Source organism: Mixophyes fleayi, chromosome 10 (genome assembly GCF_038048845.1).
Source record: "Mixophyes fleayi isolate aMixFle1 chromosome 10, aMixFle1.hap1, whole genome shotgun sequence".
In the NCBI taxonomy this organism is placed as follows: Eukaryota; Metazoa; Chordata; class Amphibia; order Anura; family Limnodynastidae; genus Mixophyes; species Mixophyes fleayi.
Genome location: NC_134411.1, coordinates 88,351,913 through 88,369,218, shown reverse-complemented (window position 1 = coordinate 88,369,218; position 17,306 = coordinate 88,351,913). Strand labels below are relative to the sequence as shown.

The 17,306-nt window shown below is 42.2% G+C and overlaps 1 protein-coding gene across 1 annotated transcript in view; it reads left to right on the top strand.

Annotated features, from left to right (window-relative positions):
- The window catches only part of ANKRD11 (ankyrin repeat domain containing 11), a 131,176-nt gene extending 125,297 nt beyond the window's left edge, over positions 1-5,879 (top strand). The window contains exons 10-13 of the mRNA XM_075189054.1: positions 83-181; positions 287-430; positions 1,495-1,587; positions 1,872-5,879. Of these exons, the coding sequence (XP_075045155.1) occupies positions 83-181; positions 287-430; positions 1,495-1,587; positions 1,872-2,057 (522 nt within the window). The 3' untranslated portion in view covers positions 2,058-5,879. The remainder of the gene's footprint in view (positions 1-82; positions 182-286; positions 431-1,494; positions 1,588-1,871) is intronic.
- The last annotated feature ends 11,427 nt before the right edge of the window (positions 5,880-17,306 follow it).

The following is a 17,306-nucleotide window of genomic DNA, read 5'->3' as shown; positions in this document are numbered from 1 at the left end:
TAATCCGGCGGCATCTTGCTGCCAACTGAATCCCCCCCTATACTTAACCTATTTTATAACATTTGTTTTGTTGTGCCTATAGATTGCACCACCTCCGTCATTGTCGGAGCCACTCAAAGAATTGTTCCGGCAACAGGAAGCTGTAAGGGGGAAGCTTCGCCTGCAACACAGCATTGAAAGAGTAAGTACACTTGGTGGCTTATAGTCTCCCTGATTGCATTTAAAAGATGTTTATTGCGGTGTGACCTTAGTGTATGGACTCTTAACAGAGCTTTCCTCCCAATAGGAGAAACTCATAGTGTCTTGCGAACAGGAGAATCTCAGAGTTCATTGCAGAGCAGCCAGGACAATTGCCAATCAGGCTGTGCCTTTCAGCGCCTGCACCATGCTGCTGGACTCAGAGGTTTATAACATGCCTCTGGAAAATCAGGTGCGTTTTCTCAATGATGTGTGCGGAGGGGGGATTCTCTGAAAAAGCAGTTGATTAAAGATATAGGATATGAAGATTCTCATCGCATTGTTCAAGTATATGCTCAAATACTAGTTGTGAAGGGCAAACTAATGGGTAATTTGATTAGTGCAGCGCCTGCTCTGTGTCTTTCCTATGTTCCATCCTGGTCCCTCTGTGGCTCTGTCTTGAGATCACCTCCACTGTTTCTGTATATAATAGCAGTACTATTTAAGCTTCCCAATGACACAGCTGAATGTGAGAGGACTATAATCCCTGTTTGCATACTTGCCTAAATGTAATCTAAGAAATGTCCTTTGAGAGCCACAAAACTTTGGTTGCTGTCTGGGAGTAGGGGAGACTTAATAGATCAAAATGCTTAAGCTACATGTGCCTAAAATATTGTAAGTCTGTCTGTTAGACATGTCAATATTTTGCTGATTACTTTTAACGGAACTATGTGTGTTATATAATATATAATTTGACCTATTTTAGTGTGGAAAAAGCCATTAAACAGTTTTCCCCTGCCTTGAATTTTTTTTTGCAAGGGTAATAAAAATAAGTTTACAATTTTTGATTAAATGACGCCACAAAATTTGTATAATTTGTTTAATAAACACTGATTGAACTGGAGGTTGCAGTGTGATCACCATACAGTTGAGGTGACGGCTCTACTGAAGAAGCAGATATAACCTGGTCGCTGCTTTAGAAGAAAAGCAGGATCCAATGTTCTGTATGACAGGCAGAAAGCCTTGTATTTGGTGTGGGATTAACATGAATAAATTGACATTTCTGTCAAAACTGGTTTATTACGTAACACTTTGTTGGAAGATGAAGGCTAGGCATATGGGTGTATTTAAAAAAAATTCTTCTACTTAGAGCGGTTTATCATTAAATATTTACCGTGGGTGGACAAATCCCTTAATACTGATCATTGGAAGGACGCTAAATAAAGTAGATTTTTCTTAAAGTAGCGCGCTCTCTTTTTCGTGGCACTTTCCATTCTACTCCATGTAAACCAGTGTTCTTCAATCTGTGCCTTGCAGGGAGACGAAAATAAATCCGTCAGAGACCGATTCAACGCTCGCCAGTTCCTGTCCTGGCTGCAAGATGTTGATGATAAATATGACAGAATGAAGGCGAGTATTGAACTTTAATCAAGAAAAGTAACGAACAAGAAAATCAGAGCAAAGTTTAATTATCCAAGTCTCATTTATGGAAAGGATTTATTTGCCTAGTTTCCCCACTGACTTCTCCATGTGACCATGCTGGTTTCGATATTTCATTTTTCTTTTGTAGTGACATAAGATCCCGTCCCTTTTACTTTTCAGGACATCCTTTTTCCTATTCCATTGTCCATTATTTACAGAGAAGTTGAAACTGGTTGTGGTTCCAGTCTAACCTTTCTTTCTGTCTCCTGTAGACGTGCGTATTAATGAGACAGCAGCACGAAGCCGCAGCCTTGAACGCCGTGCAGAGGATGGAATGGCAGTTAAAGATGCAGGAATTGGATCCCACTAGCCACAAGTCTTTGTGCGTTAATGAGGTTCCCTCTTTCTATGTGCCAATGGTGGACGTTAACGATGATTTTGTGCTCTTGCCAGCATGACAAGGCGGACAACCGGGTTTGTTTGTTTTTACTTAATGCGAAACTGGCAAGGGCCGGCCCCCTTGGCTAAGAGGAGCTCAGACTTCACTTGCATCTTATCGCTTGCTGATGAATCCGCTGCTTACAAGAGGAGGAAGCATTTCGATTTACTAGTATGGAAACCCTAAAGGAATTGCACTTTCTTCACAGCTTAAACCCACCACTCCTCAGTAGCAGTCGGGGGGAAGACCACCATGGGAGGAGCACGCACAGGCAGAGTGCCGGGGAGGAGAGCAAGGGATCAAGGACGCCACACACGTGTGTGTATTGGTATACACACGTAACTGCAGTCTGCTGAAATGTGCTTCAGAGACATAGCGGAGAACTGAGTAATGGGGAATGGTGTCCCCACGCACCATGGTCATTTTCAGTTGCAGGTCTGGTGATTCTGTGAACTTTTACAGACCTAATTTCATTTGGCTTTTTTTTTTTTTTTTTTTTTTAAATCCCCTTCCCCTCCAATCTCTTTGGGCCATGGTGCACGAGACAAAACAGCCTTCAGCCGCTGACTACCTCAGGTCAGCATTTAAATCGCCAGGTCTCTTACAAAGCAGCAGTGGCCTGTTTTCCCATTAACCTTAATTAGTTTGTTCCTGCTCCTGTAACCTCCTTGCAGACCCTGCATGTGGTTAATACTGGTTTAGGATTCTCGCATCTCCTCCATGCTTGAAGCCAGCGGTGGCGAGCATGACGGTTCTAAATATTGTTTTTAAAAAAAAAGGAGACGAACACTCAATTTGTCACTTCTCAACCCCTCCCCTATTCCCATCTTTTAATCTCTTGGGCATTTTGTTTCTCTTGTTGGAGAACTTAACTTGAAACACTACAGAGCCAATACACCTATATGTATGGAAAAGACAAAAAAAAAAGTATCTGGTAAATTATGTACAGTTTTTTATACACATTACCCAATGTACTTTGCTGCCTTCTAGATAAATTATTTTGCAAACACATTACTGCACAGTTGTAAATAACTTATGTACTGTAACATCACTTTCAGTTTTGTGTAAAGAAATAAATAAATTTAAAAAACTTTGTAATATATAGTTCACCCTAGGCAGCAGCTTCATTGAAGAGATGGATTCTGGGAGTGTGGGCGACAGACAGGCCAAAAAAAAAGTTATGTTCAGTATTTTGCTCATTTTTGTCTCCATGTGTGAAGTTTTAATTTTGTCCACGTCTGACAGTCCTTGCTAGACTTGGCAGGGGTTGCGTTAGACCCTTTGTCCTGCAAAGGGGGACTTACCATTTCAATTCCTTCACGCACTGAAAGGGTTAATGCAGGGATTTAACTACTTCATTCTGTTCTGAAAGACCTGGTGAATCCTTTCCGGTTATCTTTATATTGTCTTGGTACTTTTAGCTGTTGTATCTGCAAAGGCTGTTGAGGTCTGCCTTAGCCAATTTTAGTTTTCAGTAATCTGTTGTGAATGTATCAGAAGTTCTCATGGAGCCCAATGAGAAGATTGGGATATTTCTCATTTGGTAGTTGCCAATTTTACCCAGACGTACGTGTTACGGTCCAGTGACTTCTAACGTTTCTAATGCCCCAGAGCTATGTGCTGGTTCTTTGGTTTATCTATAATTTGGAGTAGTAAGACACGGTTGTCATGATTCTAGATTGGTTTACCATAAGCTCCTCCCATTATTATTTTTTAGCCCAGCTGTCAAAACGCCTTGGACTTGGCATACGACCTTACTAGAATTTAACGTCGACTTTCAATGGAATAAAACTTGGGTTATCCAGCAGTAAGGCTTTGAGGCCTGGCATGGCTTTGTAAGTGTCGGTCCAAGTCTTTATAATACGGCTTTTCAGTGTCGTCCTGTGGCATTAATCGATTTCTGCCTTATGTTTGAGTAAGTGGGTAGCAGTTGATAAAGTGATCATTTCAATTAAACCCATTCTTGGCATATATATATCTAGCCATTTCCCAGCAGCCTCTGTACTTCTGTTATGAGGAGTAGGAATTAGTGTCCATAGTATGGGGGTAAACCCAGTGTAGTCTACAGCTTGCTCTGAAGTCAAATAGAAACACAAAGGTAATGTCTTTTGGGTTTGTTTTTCCCCTCCATTTTGTTTATAAAAGGTCTGTATGGCTTCACGCCAGCTGAAGAAATGTAACTTGTCCACTTAGCATATTGTAAAGAATTCAGAATGACAATGTACCCTGTTCTCTACACTATTCCCCTTTGTTACAGGACCAGTTTATCTGCCTGTCTTGGTGATTTGCTTAGTGTCTTCTCTGCTGCAAATCTTGTGCATTTCTTTTAGTATAGTTTTCTTGAATGTTCGGTTTTACTAGTTTCTCTGAGGCTTCTTGGATTACATTCCAGGCGAGGACCTTCAGGCGGGGAGTATACAGGTAGCCGTCGGTCTGAAACAGATTCATGCAGCCGTGCTATATACTCAGTGTCCCATCATGAGAGGGTACGCACGGGCTTCCAGACCTCTCCTGCTATCTGAGCAGGCATCAGTGCGTTGGAGATGGTTCTGGGATGTCCGTGATTACCCTTTTGTTACCAGCACCATGTAGACATGTGGTTGTTGGGGTTTTTTTTTTGCTAATCAGAGTGGAAATCAGAGTGTCTAAGCAGGTGGAAGATTATGTCCATTGCACAGTTTCCCTTCATATGCTTATGCTTAAAGGACTAATTAGGCTGTATACAGACAAGTAAATGCTGCAGGTTCGGTAGTCACTTAATGCTGCTTTGGTCAAGGAATCATTAGTGTCATGAATCCCTCCCAGACTTTGTTAAAAGTAATTTGCTGTTAAAGTGAGGAAAAGTTCATTCTAATTATAGTTGTCAATTAGTTTCACTGACCCTTCTGAAAATAAGTGTCTGATAGTGCTGCCAGCAAGGGGTTGCCTGGAAATTAGAAGATGAGCTTTAGTTAAACTGATAGCTGACTTCAGTGATCTCTCAACCAATAGATGGTCCTGTGACAGAATTTGGTTCTTGATCGTCAATAACAAAAATGTCCTTACACAGGCCCAAGACACCCACTGGAGGAAACCGTTTGTTGGCCTAATTGATATTTCTGCCTCAGTAATCTCACTAGTTCCTTGTGATATTGGTTCAGGCCTCAATGTTCACCGTACGTAGACGAGCGTTTCACTCTAATGTGCTGATCTGTTATATAGAACAAGTTTCCACCCGTTATACATATAATTTAGCAGACCTCTATCTTTGCTATGTTTGCCGGTTTTTAACAGTTTTCTTTCTTTGCTGTATTAATAGGACCCTTTTCTCTTAAACATTAGTTGGAATATACATTTCCGCCAAGTCTTTCAGCGCCGAGGCACGAGTCCTTCCCTAATCAAAATTGAAATTCAAATTATTTATTCTTTGTAACTGTAACTCACCTGTGGTATGTTGTTCCTTCATGTCTCAGCAGATTGTAAATTTCCCTCCTGTTATGGTTCTACGAGACATTGTACATAGATGTAAATATCAAGCTAGCCGATCCACACCCTTTTGTTACACTTCACTTCCGTACAGTGTGTGGATTGATACAGCAGCCAGATTTCTTGGTAATGTAACAATGTAACTTTTTTTATTCTTTTTATTTTCCACTTGTTTGTGTACATATTGTTTTGGCAGTGCTGGTGCTGCCTTTGCACTGCGCTGCCCCCTTTTTTGCGGTTCAATCATTCAGCTGTATACAACTTCCTGCGGATTACACAAAAATGTTATTTTCTACAATTGCATGTACAGAGAGAAGGCCAGAAAATGCTGTTGTCCCTCAGAGATAATGTTCGTAAATAAATGAAACAAAATAAATTCAACTGTTTGTGTAATTTTTCTACATTCTTCTTATACAGCTATGTTGAAACAAGAATGATAATGTCGGGATAATGAGGTATCCGGGCCTAGACGCACTGAACTCTAGTCTGTATGGTGAGACTCCTGTCCAAAGCATGGTCAGTACTGTGGTCTAGTGGAGCCTGGTTCCTCTACACATTACGGCAGGCCTGGACAACGTGGCTCTCCAGGTGTTACGAAAATAGAAGTTCCAGCATACCCTGCCAGGTATCAGCTGGCAAAGCATGCTGGGACTTGTAGTTTCACTTGGAGAGCCACCGGTTTTCTCAACCAGTGTTGAGGCTTATAGTGCGATGACCAAATGCTAGCTTCCATTAGTCTGGCTGCACCAGACCTTGGTCTGTATTTCCATACATGGATTTAATTGGTAGAGAACCCTGGTATTCAGTCTTACATTTAGATTAGATGGTGTATAAATGTTGGGACGATTTAGTTCCACATATGGAACTGAGGAGGAATTTCAGGATCTTGGAGTCTAGTAAGTGGGAAGTCAATGGGGTATATTTACTAAGCTGCAGAAAAAGTGGAGATGTTGCCTATAGCAACTGATCAGATTCTAGCCGTCACTTTCTTGAATGTACTAAATAACTAGAATCTGATTGGTTGCTATAGGCAACATCTCCACTTTTTCAAATCAGTGCTTAGTAAATATACCCCAAGGAGTTGACTAGAGATGACCCGTTGTCCTTATAGTGAAACATGTTCTCCCTGAGTCAGTCTGCCCATGCTGTCTCCCATGTGGTGGAAGTGTTCATGGGGAATGATCATTATATCATATACAAAACATTATTCAGATGAAATATGCCAGATGCTTCCCTTTTATGTGTCCCCTTCCTCTGTACTGAAAGGCTCCATAAGGAACCATTGGAGGGCCTTTTAGTAGGCCACAAGTAAGGCCTTCTGTTGGCCGTACTCTCTGCTCCCATCATGCAGCTCTGAGCCATCAATGCTGTGGTGCCAGTACAATAACAATTCTCGCTGCTAATGTGGACATTGGCCATAGCTAGTTAATGCCAGTAGCATAGGGCTCTGCTTGTGGCATACTCCATATCTCTTCAGGGAGTGCAGAGAATGGAGCTTCCATAGGGGAGATCTCCACATTTAAGAAAATGTTTACTGCCCTCCCTTTAATCTATACTTTTGAAGTTGATTTTATCCTTTGAAGCATTTTTGGTTTATTGCTAGTTGGCAGCTAATGTTTGCATGCTGACCTTATACTGGCTCCATTCTAACTAAAAGTGCACATTTGTGCTAAATCTCTTGCAAACAAATTGTCTTAGCTTTTCTCTGCCTGATGCAAGGTAGACAAGGAGAGCAGATGACTGGTTGCTATGGTTTAGTGCAAATCTTCACCTTTGAACGGTATCGCTAATTAATCTTCTGTGACTAACTAACTTCCAAATACTTCACACACTTGTAAGAGGTTATTTTTGGCTGTGTATAGATAACATTGTTTCAAAAGAAGTTGCAATTAAAACACCAGACGTTCTGGAACTAGGACTGAATTTAATAATACGTCTACCTATAGGATCTGTAGAATGGGCGCGATAGGAACTGTAAGCCAAAAGCAAATTTAAAATGGTGAGAATAAGGTCTTTGCATAAAGGACAAGTTCTATTTGGCTTAAAAATTCAACAAATATTTGACTATATATTTTATTTGCATCCGTTCCTATTGTGACGGAGCCAACATTTCTGAGGAAAATTTGGGGCTTCCATTTTTCTGCTGGCTGCATATAGCAAACCTCTTCCATGTGACCCTTGTATCCCAGCTGATATAAAAAGGAAGGAACTAGCATTGACCCAGGAATAGACATATTGATATCCATGCGTAGAACTAGATTACACAGATCAGGTCATTTGGGTGTAGGTCTGATTAAGGTTGTGGAAGGTGGACAGTCCGTTGGGTCATTGAGTGACCACACTTGGAATTCTAACCAAACACAATTGATTAAAGTGTGTGGATTAGCTGGGCATAATTGTAAAGCGCTACGGAATTTGCTGGTGGGAAGTGCACAAATGGGTCACTTTTCACATTTTATTTTCTTGGAACATGTGAACAAAATAGGGTTTGAGAGTTTTTACTACTGATCAACACAATAGTCTTATAAAAAGTAGTGAATACTAACTAAACCCGGGAGCAATGTGAAGCCTTTTTTATTGATTGAAGTCTGTGTACATCAAATCAATTCAAAATTAAAACCTGCCTGAGATGTCCCACAGTATTAGTGTTTTACCAAATAGATTCATCTGGAAGATTAAATAACATTCAAAGCAAACCTAAGAAAATGTATTGAAAGGCGGCTACTGAGCAACTGTTTGCCTAGAACAGGCTGTCCTCCCAAAACTGAGAATCTGTGAGAAGGGGGCAGTTATTACGCCTATGGCAACCCAGACAGATGGGGAAGCTGTTCAATGGGACAGTAGCCTGGGCACTTCACACATCTGCATTGTATGGGAGAAGGGCTACAAGGAAACCACTTAAGAAAAGTCACATGAAATGTTACCTAGCGTAACTGAGCTTCCTCGTAAGAACACGGAGACGGGAGCATAATGTTATGCAGGCGCTTCAACGGCTGAAAACATGGCTAGATATATACAAATCTTTGCAGAAAACCTGCAGCAGCCTGCAAGAGACCTGTGACTTGGGAGAAGATTAATGTTCCAGCAGTAAGATGTCTCAAAAAAATACAGCAAAAGCCACATTGGAGTCTCTCTAACAAAGAAATAAAGTCCAGAAGTGGCCCAGTCATAGGAATACAAGACCACAGGGAGGTTACGAAAAACTTGTTAGCCACCCATTTCACATGCACGTAAGCCACACTCACCCAAATGCTGCAAATATTTTGACCAGTTGACCAAAAACCTCATTTAGGTTTGTATGTAGAATGTTGGCACACTAACATCTGAAATACTTTGTTTTGAATCATTGGGCGTTATTCTATTTAAAAGAATTATATTTTTTTTTTCCAGATTTGGTGTTTGTTAAATTAATCTTGGACCTGCGATTCTGTAAAAATAGCACACTTAATTTTGAAAGTGTTTTTAAAATGCTTTACCTTCAAGAAGCGTGTGTGCCTTCAACATGTATTGCTGCAGTAGATAATGTAATCTCCTTTGGATTGCAAACAGGATGGAGGCTCTTTTATTACAAACAGTGATGTCCAAGGCTCCAGAATACTTGTGAGTGTGGATGAGCTTTGACCCCCAGGATGTATTAATGAAATTACCCTAGGTTTGTGGTCTGCTTCCAGCCCCGACAATCCTAATAGTGTGTATTGATGTGATTGGTCTGGTATTTACAAAATAGTACACGGCTCTTTGTAGACAAGCATTTTGCCTAAAGGAAGTGGGTATCTGACCTCTTCTATTAAAAAAAACAAACACCGTTAGAAGCCTGACTGAAGGTTTGATACTGGATTGTAATCAATAGTGCAGTCTAAAGTGGGGTGCATCCAGTCTGTCGGCCTGTGATTTTTATGATCCATTTTAGTCAGAGCCCTGGTACATGTGCTTTTATGGACGTCTGGTGTCAAGAGACAGAGGACTTGTTCCTCCTTGACCTCTGCTGCACTGTGGACCATGGGATTCTAATAGAACTGAAGAATTGTGGATTGCATGACAGTCCTTAATTGGTTCAAATTGGTTTTCACTGGCAGCTTACAAAGTGTCACCAGGAGCACAATCGTCTGTACCACACGGCATGTCATCCCATCTCCCAATGCCATTTGCAATGTACATGCTCCCACTGGGTGAAATAATGTCATTGCCCAGACTACCACTGCTATGCAGATGATAATCCACTCTACCTTTCCTTTGCTACAATTACTGAGAACCCAATATCAATCCATAATGTCTGTTGAGCTGAGCTTCAATGGATGATTGCCTGTTGGTGGATAAAACAGAGATTCTTCATGGGAGCTCATTGCCAAATGACAACACTGCAGATGGGTCAACCCACTAAGTTTAAGCTTGGAAGGTCAGATGTGCAGAATTTTGCTGTTGTCCTTGATTGTGGCTTGGCACAAAAACATCTGAGGAACATAGCCAGAGTCAAGCTTTTGATCTCCCAAAAGGTCTTCCTAAACTCATACTTGCATTTGTGTCCTCATGCTTGGACTACAGCGATGCACTTTACCTGGGTCTCCCAGAAAATAAATTGCACTGTTTGCAGCTGTAGGCAGAATGTTTTCTAACCAGCCCTGTTCCTGTCACATAACACCTATTCTCCTTTCTCTTCACCGGTTGCCTGTAAAATGGAGAATCCATTTCAAGATTGGCTTATTGACAATGCTCTACATAATCTGGGTCCTAGATACTTGAAGCAGCTTTTCATTCCCCAAAAACTCCCTCTTGCTCACTTCAATCCACAGGTGGAGTAAAAGTACCTAGAATCTCCCATACCTCACATGGGCCCCAGCTGTTAGCTTTGTGGCTCCCAGTCTTTGGAACCCGCTCCCTTGCACAGTGACAGAAGCTTCTTCTCTGCAAATCTTCATAAATACAGTTTACTTAATCATTTCATTAATGCACCTCTGCTCATAATACCCAATTCCGAGCCCTCTTCTGTGTTCTTTTATGTTTTCTTTTGCATCGTATGTCTGCAAATGAAAAGTGCTTTGAATCATATTATGAGAAAAGTTCTATATAAATAAAATTCAGTATCATTTTTGGTGTGTACTTTATTTTTAACTTAATTTTTATTGCATTGGTAAAGATTATTTGTATATTAACCTTAAGCATAGTCCATTTGCCACTAGCGCACATTTTAAAGGACGTTGATTTGAAATCCAGGACTACTGCTGGAGAGAGATACTGGCGGATAAGGTAGTGCACACCGATATATCTGTGTGCCAAAGGAAATAACTAGATTTCTTCTGCAATTGTTTCAGCGTTGGAGACTTCATGTGCTATATAAGGGCACAGACAAAGAAAAAGATGTTTATGATTTTGACTGTAAATACAGCCTTGCCGTAAAATACAAAAATGTACATCTTCCTTCCACACTACCAATAAGGTCAAAGGTCATCAAGAGCTACCAACAGTTCATGTTTCAGTATTTCTTTATTCATGCACAGGTGAGTTACTGTATATACTCGAGTATAAGCCGGGTTTTTCAGCACATTTTTTGTGCTGAAAAAGTCCCCCCTCGGCTTATACTCTGCTTATACTTGGGGTGAGGTAGGTGAGCGGCATCCCTAGTGGGGAGAGAAGGTGCTGTACTCAGCGCAATGCAGGCTGCAGCAGAGCGGGCAAGGTGGGTGGTGCAGATGCGGCCTGTGCAGAGTGACCTCTGACACCGCGTCGGGAATAGCTGAGCACTCGCTCAGAGACGCTGCCCGGCATTAGACTGCGCATGCGCAGCAGTTCTCACGGGTCCCGTTACAGACTGCTGTTCCCGATCGTCTGCGTCTTGGGCTCCTGGTGATGCTGGGAAATGTCCACCTTTCACTGCAACTTCGGCTTCCAGATAGACCCAAAAGGTGAGTGCAGTGCCTGGGACGCATCATTCTCTAGTCCCCAAGCACGGAGCGCTTACTTATATGGGGGGGGGGTGTTAACAAACTTTATTCATTCACACCTTAAAAACCAGCGAAGGAGAAGTGTGGGTGACAGGGCATTATTTACCCGAATTTATTCAGGCTGGGAGGGAGAAGAGCAGCGCCAGTAATAGAGAGCTGCTAGTTTGGAATAGAGCTGTGACTGACTCTACCCGCCCTTGGTTCTATACCTGCCGCGAGTGTCATATACAGTTTAAAGTTGGAATTGATCTTTGACACTTACCTCTTTTGCGCTCGCATACATACTCGGCACACTGTAATCTGCTACTGCCGCTACGGAACACCGGAGCTGAGATAGACCATTCGCTGATCTCTCTGACCTAAAATACCAATTATCCACTGAAGACGCGACATCAGTGAAAAATTGCACAAACCTAGCGGCACTGATCAGCCATCCCACTGTCGGCCATCATTACTAGATCGGCACCTCTGCTGATTCCCCGCAGAGACATAGTTTGCCTAACATCAGAAAACAGATAAGAGACTGCAATGTATCATCATTTATTTATATAGCGCCACTGAATCCGCAGCGCTGTACAGAGAACTTATTCACATCAGTCCCTGCCCCATTGGAGCTTACAGTCTAAATTTCCTAACACACACATGTCAAAATTTTTTTTTATTATTTTTTTAGCAGCCAATTAACCTAATAGTATGGTTTTGGAGTGTGGGAGGAAACCGGAGCACCCGGAGGAAACCCACGCAAACACGGGAGAACATACAAACTCCACACAGATAAGGCCATGGACGGAAATTGAACTCATGACCCCAGCGCTGTGAGGCGGAAGTGCTAACCACTGAGCCACCGTGCTGCCCAATGTCTGGATTTACATTACCATTTACTCTACAGATGGTTCTCTCTCAGTATAACTAAACTTTGGAAGACACTTTATAAAGGAATTACAGAACAATTCCTGTGTTCTCATAATTACGTCCCCTCTTTATGTATGCTGTCCAGACACTATTAATGGCAGAATTCTGTAAGCTGTCATGGAGGCATTTATCAGGTTTAGAGAACTTGTAGCACCTGTTGTACAAGTGTCAGCCTGTGGCAGCTGCTTATGGTCCAGAAGAACTGGAGAGCTGAAGGTTGCCCAAACCTGGAACATAGGCTTACAGCTCATTGATTAGCAAATTGGCATAATAATGGTGTGCCAGGTAGCCATTAGCTTAATGTGATGAAATCTAGGTAAAGTTAAACGGTATGAAAACATCTATAAAAAGTTAAATTTACCAGTAGCTGCTGCATTTCCCACCCTAGGCTTATACTCGAGTCAATAAGTTTTCCCAGTTTTTTTAGGTAAAATTAGGTGCCTCGGCTTATATTCGGGTCGGCTTATACTCGAGTATATACCGTAATCTATTTTTCTGGTAATTATCCCATCTGTTTCTGCAGATTTGATTATTTCTACAAATACTGAAAACATGATCTCTTTGTAGCTCTAGAGGACTTTGTTTCTGCCCTGTGTAATCAATCGTTGTGAACATTTCTATAGCACCAGCATATTCTGTAGCTCTTCACAGCTTGTGATTGGCCTTCCTGTATAGAGCAGCCTTCTGGCTTCTGCTAGAGTAGACAAGGAGGTGGCCGTGATGGTGCACATTTATCTTATGCTGTTTATTTTATGGTGTCGCTGTCATTTTGTGTATACATGACATCTGCATAAAGGGATACGATTGTTTCAGTTCTCGTAGAAATTATAGTTCCCATGCAATGTCTTAACCTCCTAACAGCTCCTGGAACAGCCCAGGGTAGGAACTTACTAAGCTGAAATACTTGTTGCACAAGTCTGTTCTCATCACTTAAAGTTCAGCATTCAGCACTTGTGAACATATTTGGCTCTTTGTGCTAACACTTGTGATGTCAGGTTGGCCTGCAGAATGCCAGCGTTACTTGTGCTGGACAAATAATCGCTTACGCATTTCTCTAAAGATGTTTGGCTGTGACGCTGGTAACAGTAAAACAATGACACTTTCAAGTCCGTCCGTCCGTCCCCCTCTTAGACACAGGTTTTATCCTCCATGGTAACATATAGGGGCATATTCAATTAGCTTTTGGATTCGCGGTAACGCGCCGGAACAGCCGCGAAACGTAATACACGGTACCGCAATAACGTGGATTTTCGTTCGCAGCCCATAGGGTTGCGAACGAAAATCCGCGTTAATGCGGTACCGTAATACCCGCAAGAACGCGCACTTTTCGCGGCAACGCGCGTTACCGCGAATCAAAAAGCTAATTGAATATGCCCCATAGGGTCTTATTTAGAGTGACGGGTAAACCCAGCTAAAGGTTGCAAATTTGCAATCCATGTCACAAAGGGCACTAAAGCTATTTTTATGTGCGTGTAGGGAGGTTGCTGGCAGCTTTTGCATGCAGCACCCAAGTACTGGGCAGCTTTATTTCAACACTGATTTTGAATTGGGCTAGGCACGTCCCCTCCTATCTCTGACACTGTACATTTATGCCCATCAGGACCCTTTCTTTTAAAAATAGCCAAGACATGTTTCTCCCTTTTTATGTATATATGTTATGTACACTGAATGAGCAGCAGCCACCCCGGGGAGACTGATCCTGCAAAGACTGGACCAAACGCAGCTTGCCCTAAGTACGCCACGGCAGGTAGTGTGACTGTGCATCCAGAGGGTTAATCCTGAGAGGGTGCCATTGATTTGTGGAGCTGCCTGCAGTGGTCCCAGAGTGAGGTGGGCAGCATCTGGTTGAACCCATGAAACACAAGCGCTGCCAATCTGAGTGCCCGTTATGGACCCAGAAGACATAAATTGGGGACAGCAGGGGGAATTACTGCTGCTGCTGGATTACCAAGAAGTGGAGACTACAGTGAAGGATGGCGAGGACCAGATATTGTCTTTAGTCCTCATTCTATGCAGGTCTGTGTTTGCCCAGCAAAGGCAAAGGTGACATTGAAGCAGGACCTCCTGCCTTTATGGCAGAAAAGAGAGGGGAACCTTTATTGCCACCAGACTCTGCCGCGGTGGATAACGCAGTGGTTGGCTATAGAGAGTCTAGTAATGAAATATTGTTTCCCTGTATGTTATATTGCAGTGATAGAGGCCCAAACATCGCTGATTTTCCTGTACACCTCTATAGGGTGCAGGCCAAAAACCTGCAATGTTACATGGCCACGGAATGCCCGTCACCGCTCTGAAAGCTCTCCGTGGCACATCGGTGTGAATCGGATCTGCCTGTTGTTGTCACTGTTTTAACCATTTCATAAAACTATTGTTCTGTTGGTGCACTGCGTTATATATAAACTTTACACAGTCTCTCTTTTAGATGTTTGCCTGGGTGTGGAATACTTGTGGTGGGTGATGGGCTAGAAGGCAGTCGTGTAAGTGCTGCTATGAGGCCAGAATCATTGCTGGTTCATTTAGAGTACAATCGCCACTGGTTGGTGCAGGCAAATAGCCTGTAAATGCCCCATTATCATGACAGACTATAGCATAGACCAGTGTTGGCTAACTTGTGACACTCCAGGTGTTGTGAAACTACAAGTCCCAGCATACCCTTCCAGCAATAAGCTGATATATATTGGCAAAGCATGCTGGGACTTGTAGTTTCACAACACCTGGAGTGTAACAGGTTAGCCAACACTGCCATAGACAATGACTGAGACATAGGGGGACCTCTGCCAAGGTTAAATGTTTATTTTATTTTTATTATTATTATTTTATTTTTTTCTTTAACTATTTTTTCACTGAACCCCCACCAAGAGTGAAGAATTTCGACAGCACTACATTTTGTATTTCCCTTAGAAATCTAATCTGAGGATTCTTAAAAAATAGAGTATATTGGTATGAAATGATTTAGCATTGGTTTTAAGTATGGCAGTTGACACAATTTAAATATTTGAACAACGGATGAATATAAATACAATTGTGCAATACAGGCCTTTTGTATGAATATTAAATGTAGTAACTATCCTTGAGTGCTCTACATGAGTGCAACTTCTTAAACCTTTAGTCTTTGTCAATACTCAGTTGTGCAACATTTAATTGAAAACTCAGTTGTTTGGTTATATGAACACAACTGTGCAAAAGTTTGAAATCACTAAGATGCTTCTTGGTTTTTGTTTTTACAGAATTTATACTTTGTTTAAAAAAACAAAGTGCCATTAAAGTGAGTTAAAAATATTGGTAAGAAACGACTAATGACTTACTGCTTGAAATGACTGATTTATAATTTATAATTCGCCTATGACTGCAAAGCCCCATTTTCAGCAGCCATTAGTGTCCTAATTCTGGGTTCAAAAATGGACGCACATCCATGTCTTGTGGTTTTGAGAAATGAAGGCTATTCTATGAGTCGGATTGCCCAGAAACTTAATATTTCATACTAAGTTGTCCATTACGTTTTGAGAGAAAAGGGCAAATTGGATCTAACCAGGATTGGAAAAGAAGCTTAAGGCCCAGATGTAAACCTGCCTAAGACATACCGCCCAACATCTGAATACCCCCAATCTGGAAGGCTCTTGGCCACTCTCCCCCAGGAGGTTGTCTAGCGCTGTGAATCCTTACAACCACTGCAGCACAGACCACTAGCTGCGCCTGTTCACCGCTGCTCTGCTAGCGGAAGATACCTCCCAATGTCTCCACCCACAGGACAAACATGTCCAAGGGTGGGACAGCGGGATCGAGCTCTAAAATCGGGACAGTTGGAAGGTATGACTAGGATAAGTACATCGGAGGCCTTACCAGTCCGGAGTTGGCAGCTGCCGTAGATAGTATACGCTGAATACCAGTGCCATCTACAATTATACAAAAACTCCAGGATGCTGGTCTTATAGGCAGAGTGACAAAGAAACGTTTAAATCTGCCAAATAGGAAATAAAGGTTAAAATAGGCAAAAGAACAGACATTACACAATGGATGACTTGAAAAGAGGGTTGTGGAGTTTAAATTTGAGGTGTTTGACTTGAAGTGGAGAATGTATGTGAGAGCCAATGAAAGGAAGCTGTGGTGTGTGTTGGGGAATTTAGACTTTAAGCTCCAATGGGGGCAGGGACTGATGTGAGTGAGTTCTCTGTACAGCGCTGCGGAATTAGTGGCGCTATATAAATAAATGGTGATGAGGAGTGCTTGACCCCTTATATCAATCGTTTCGGATGAAATGTAGTGGTGTGGGGGCTGGTAAAGTGAGAGATTTACACAGAGCGCTGGAATAATGAGCCACTTATTTTACAACGTCATCCCGGCCCCTGTGGTCAGCTTCTGATTGGTGCAAATTTCAGCGTGCAGCGGGACAATGGTCCTAAGCATAACTCTAAGCTATGCAAATACTCTTCATAGAAGAAACGGGGCTGGCGTAGTGTCTATGATGGCTTGGCTGGCACAAGCGCCAGATCTGAACCTTATTGAGCTGTTGTGGGATGAACTGGACCGTATGGTTGGAGAAAAACGCCCTACAAGCCAGCGCACCTCTGGGAAGAGCTGCAGCCGTCTGGGAACAAATTTCCCCTTAACATCTTCAAAACCTGACACCTAGGGACATTCAATTAGCATTCGCGCCCACGCTTACGCATGGCCCCTGATCCCACAAAATCACGGATTTCTGTGCGCACCCCATAGGCTTGCGAGGGGAAATCCTCGATGTTGCGGTGCCGTAATGACACCTTACACGCGCAGCCGTGGATCCCAATTGAATATCCCCCCCCCCCCGAGGTTAAACATCTGTAAAGCTGTAATTACTGCAAATGGAGGATTATTTTAATGAAAGTAAAGTTGGATGAATAGAACAGTTATATAAAATAAGTTAAGACATTGTCATTGTATTGACCATGAAATTATAGTCAATTTAATGGTACCTG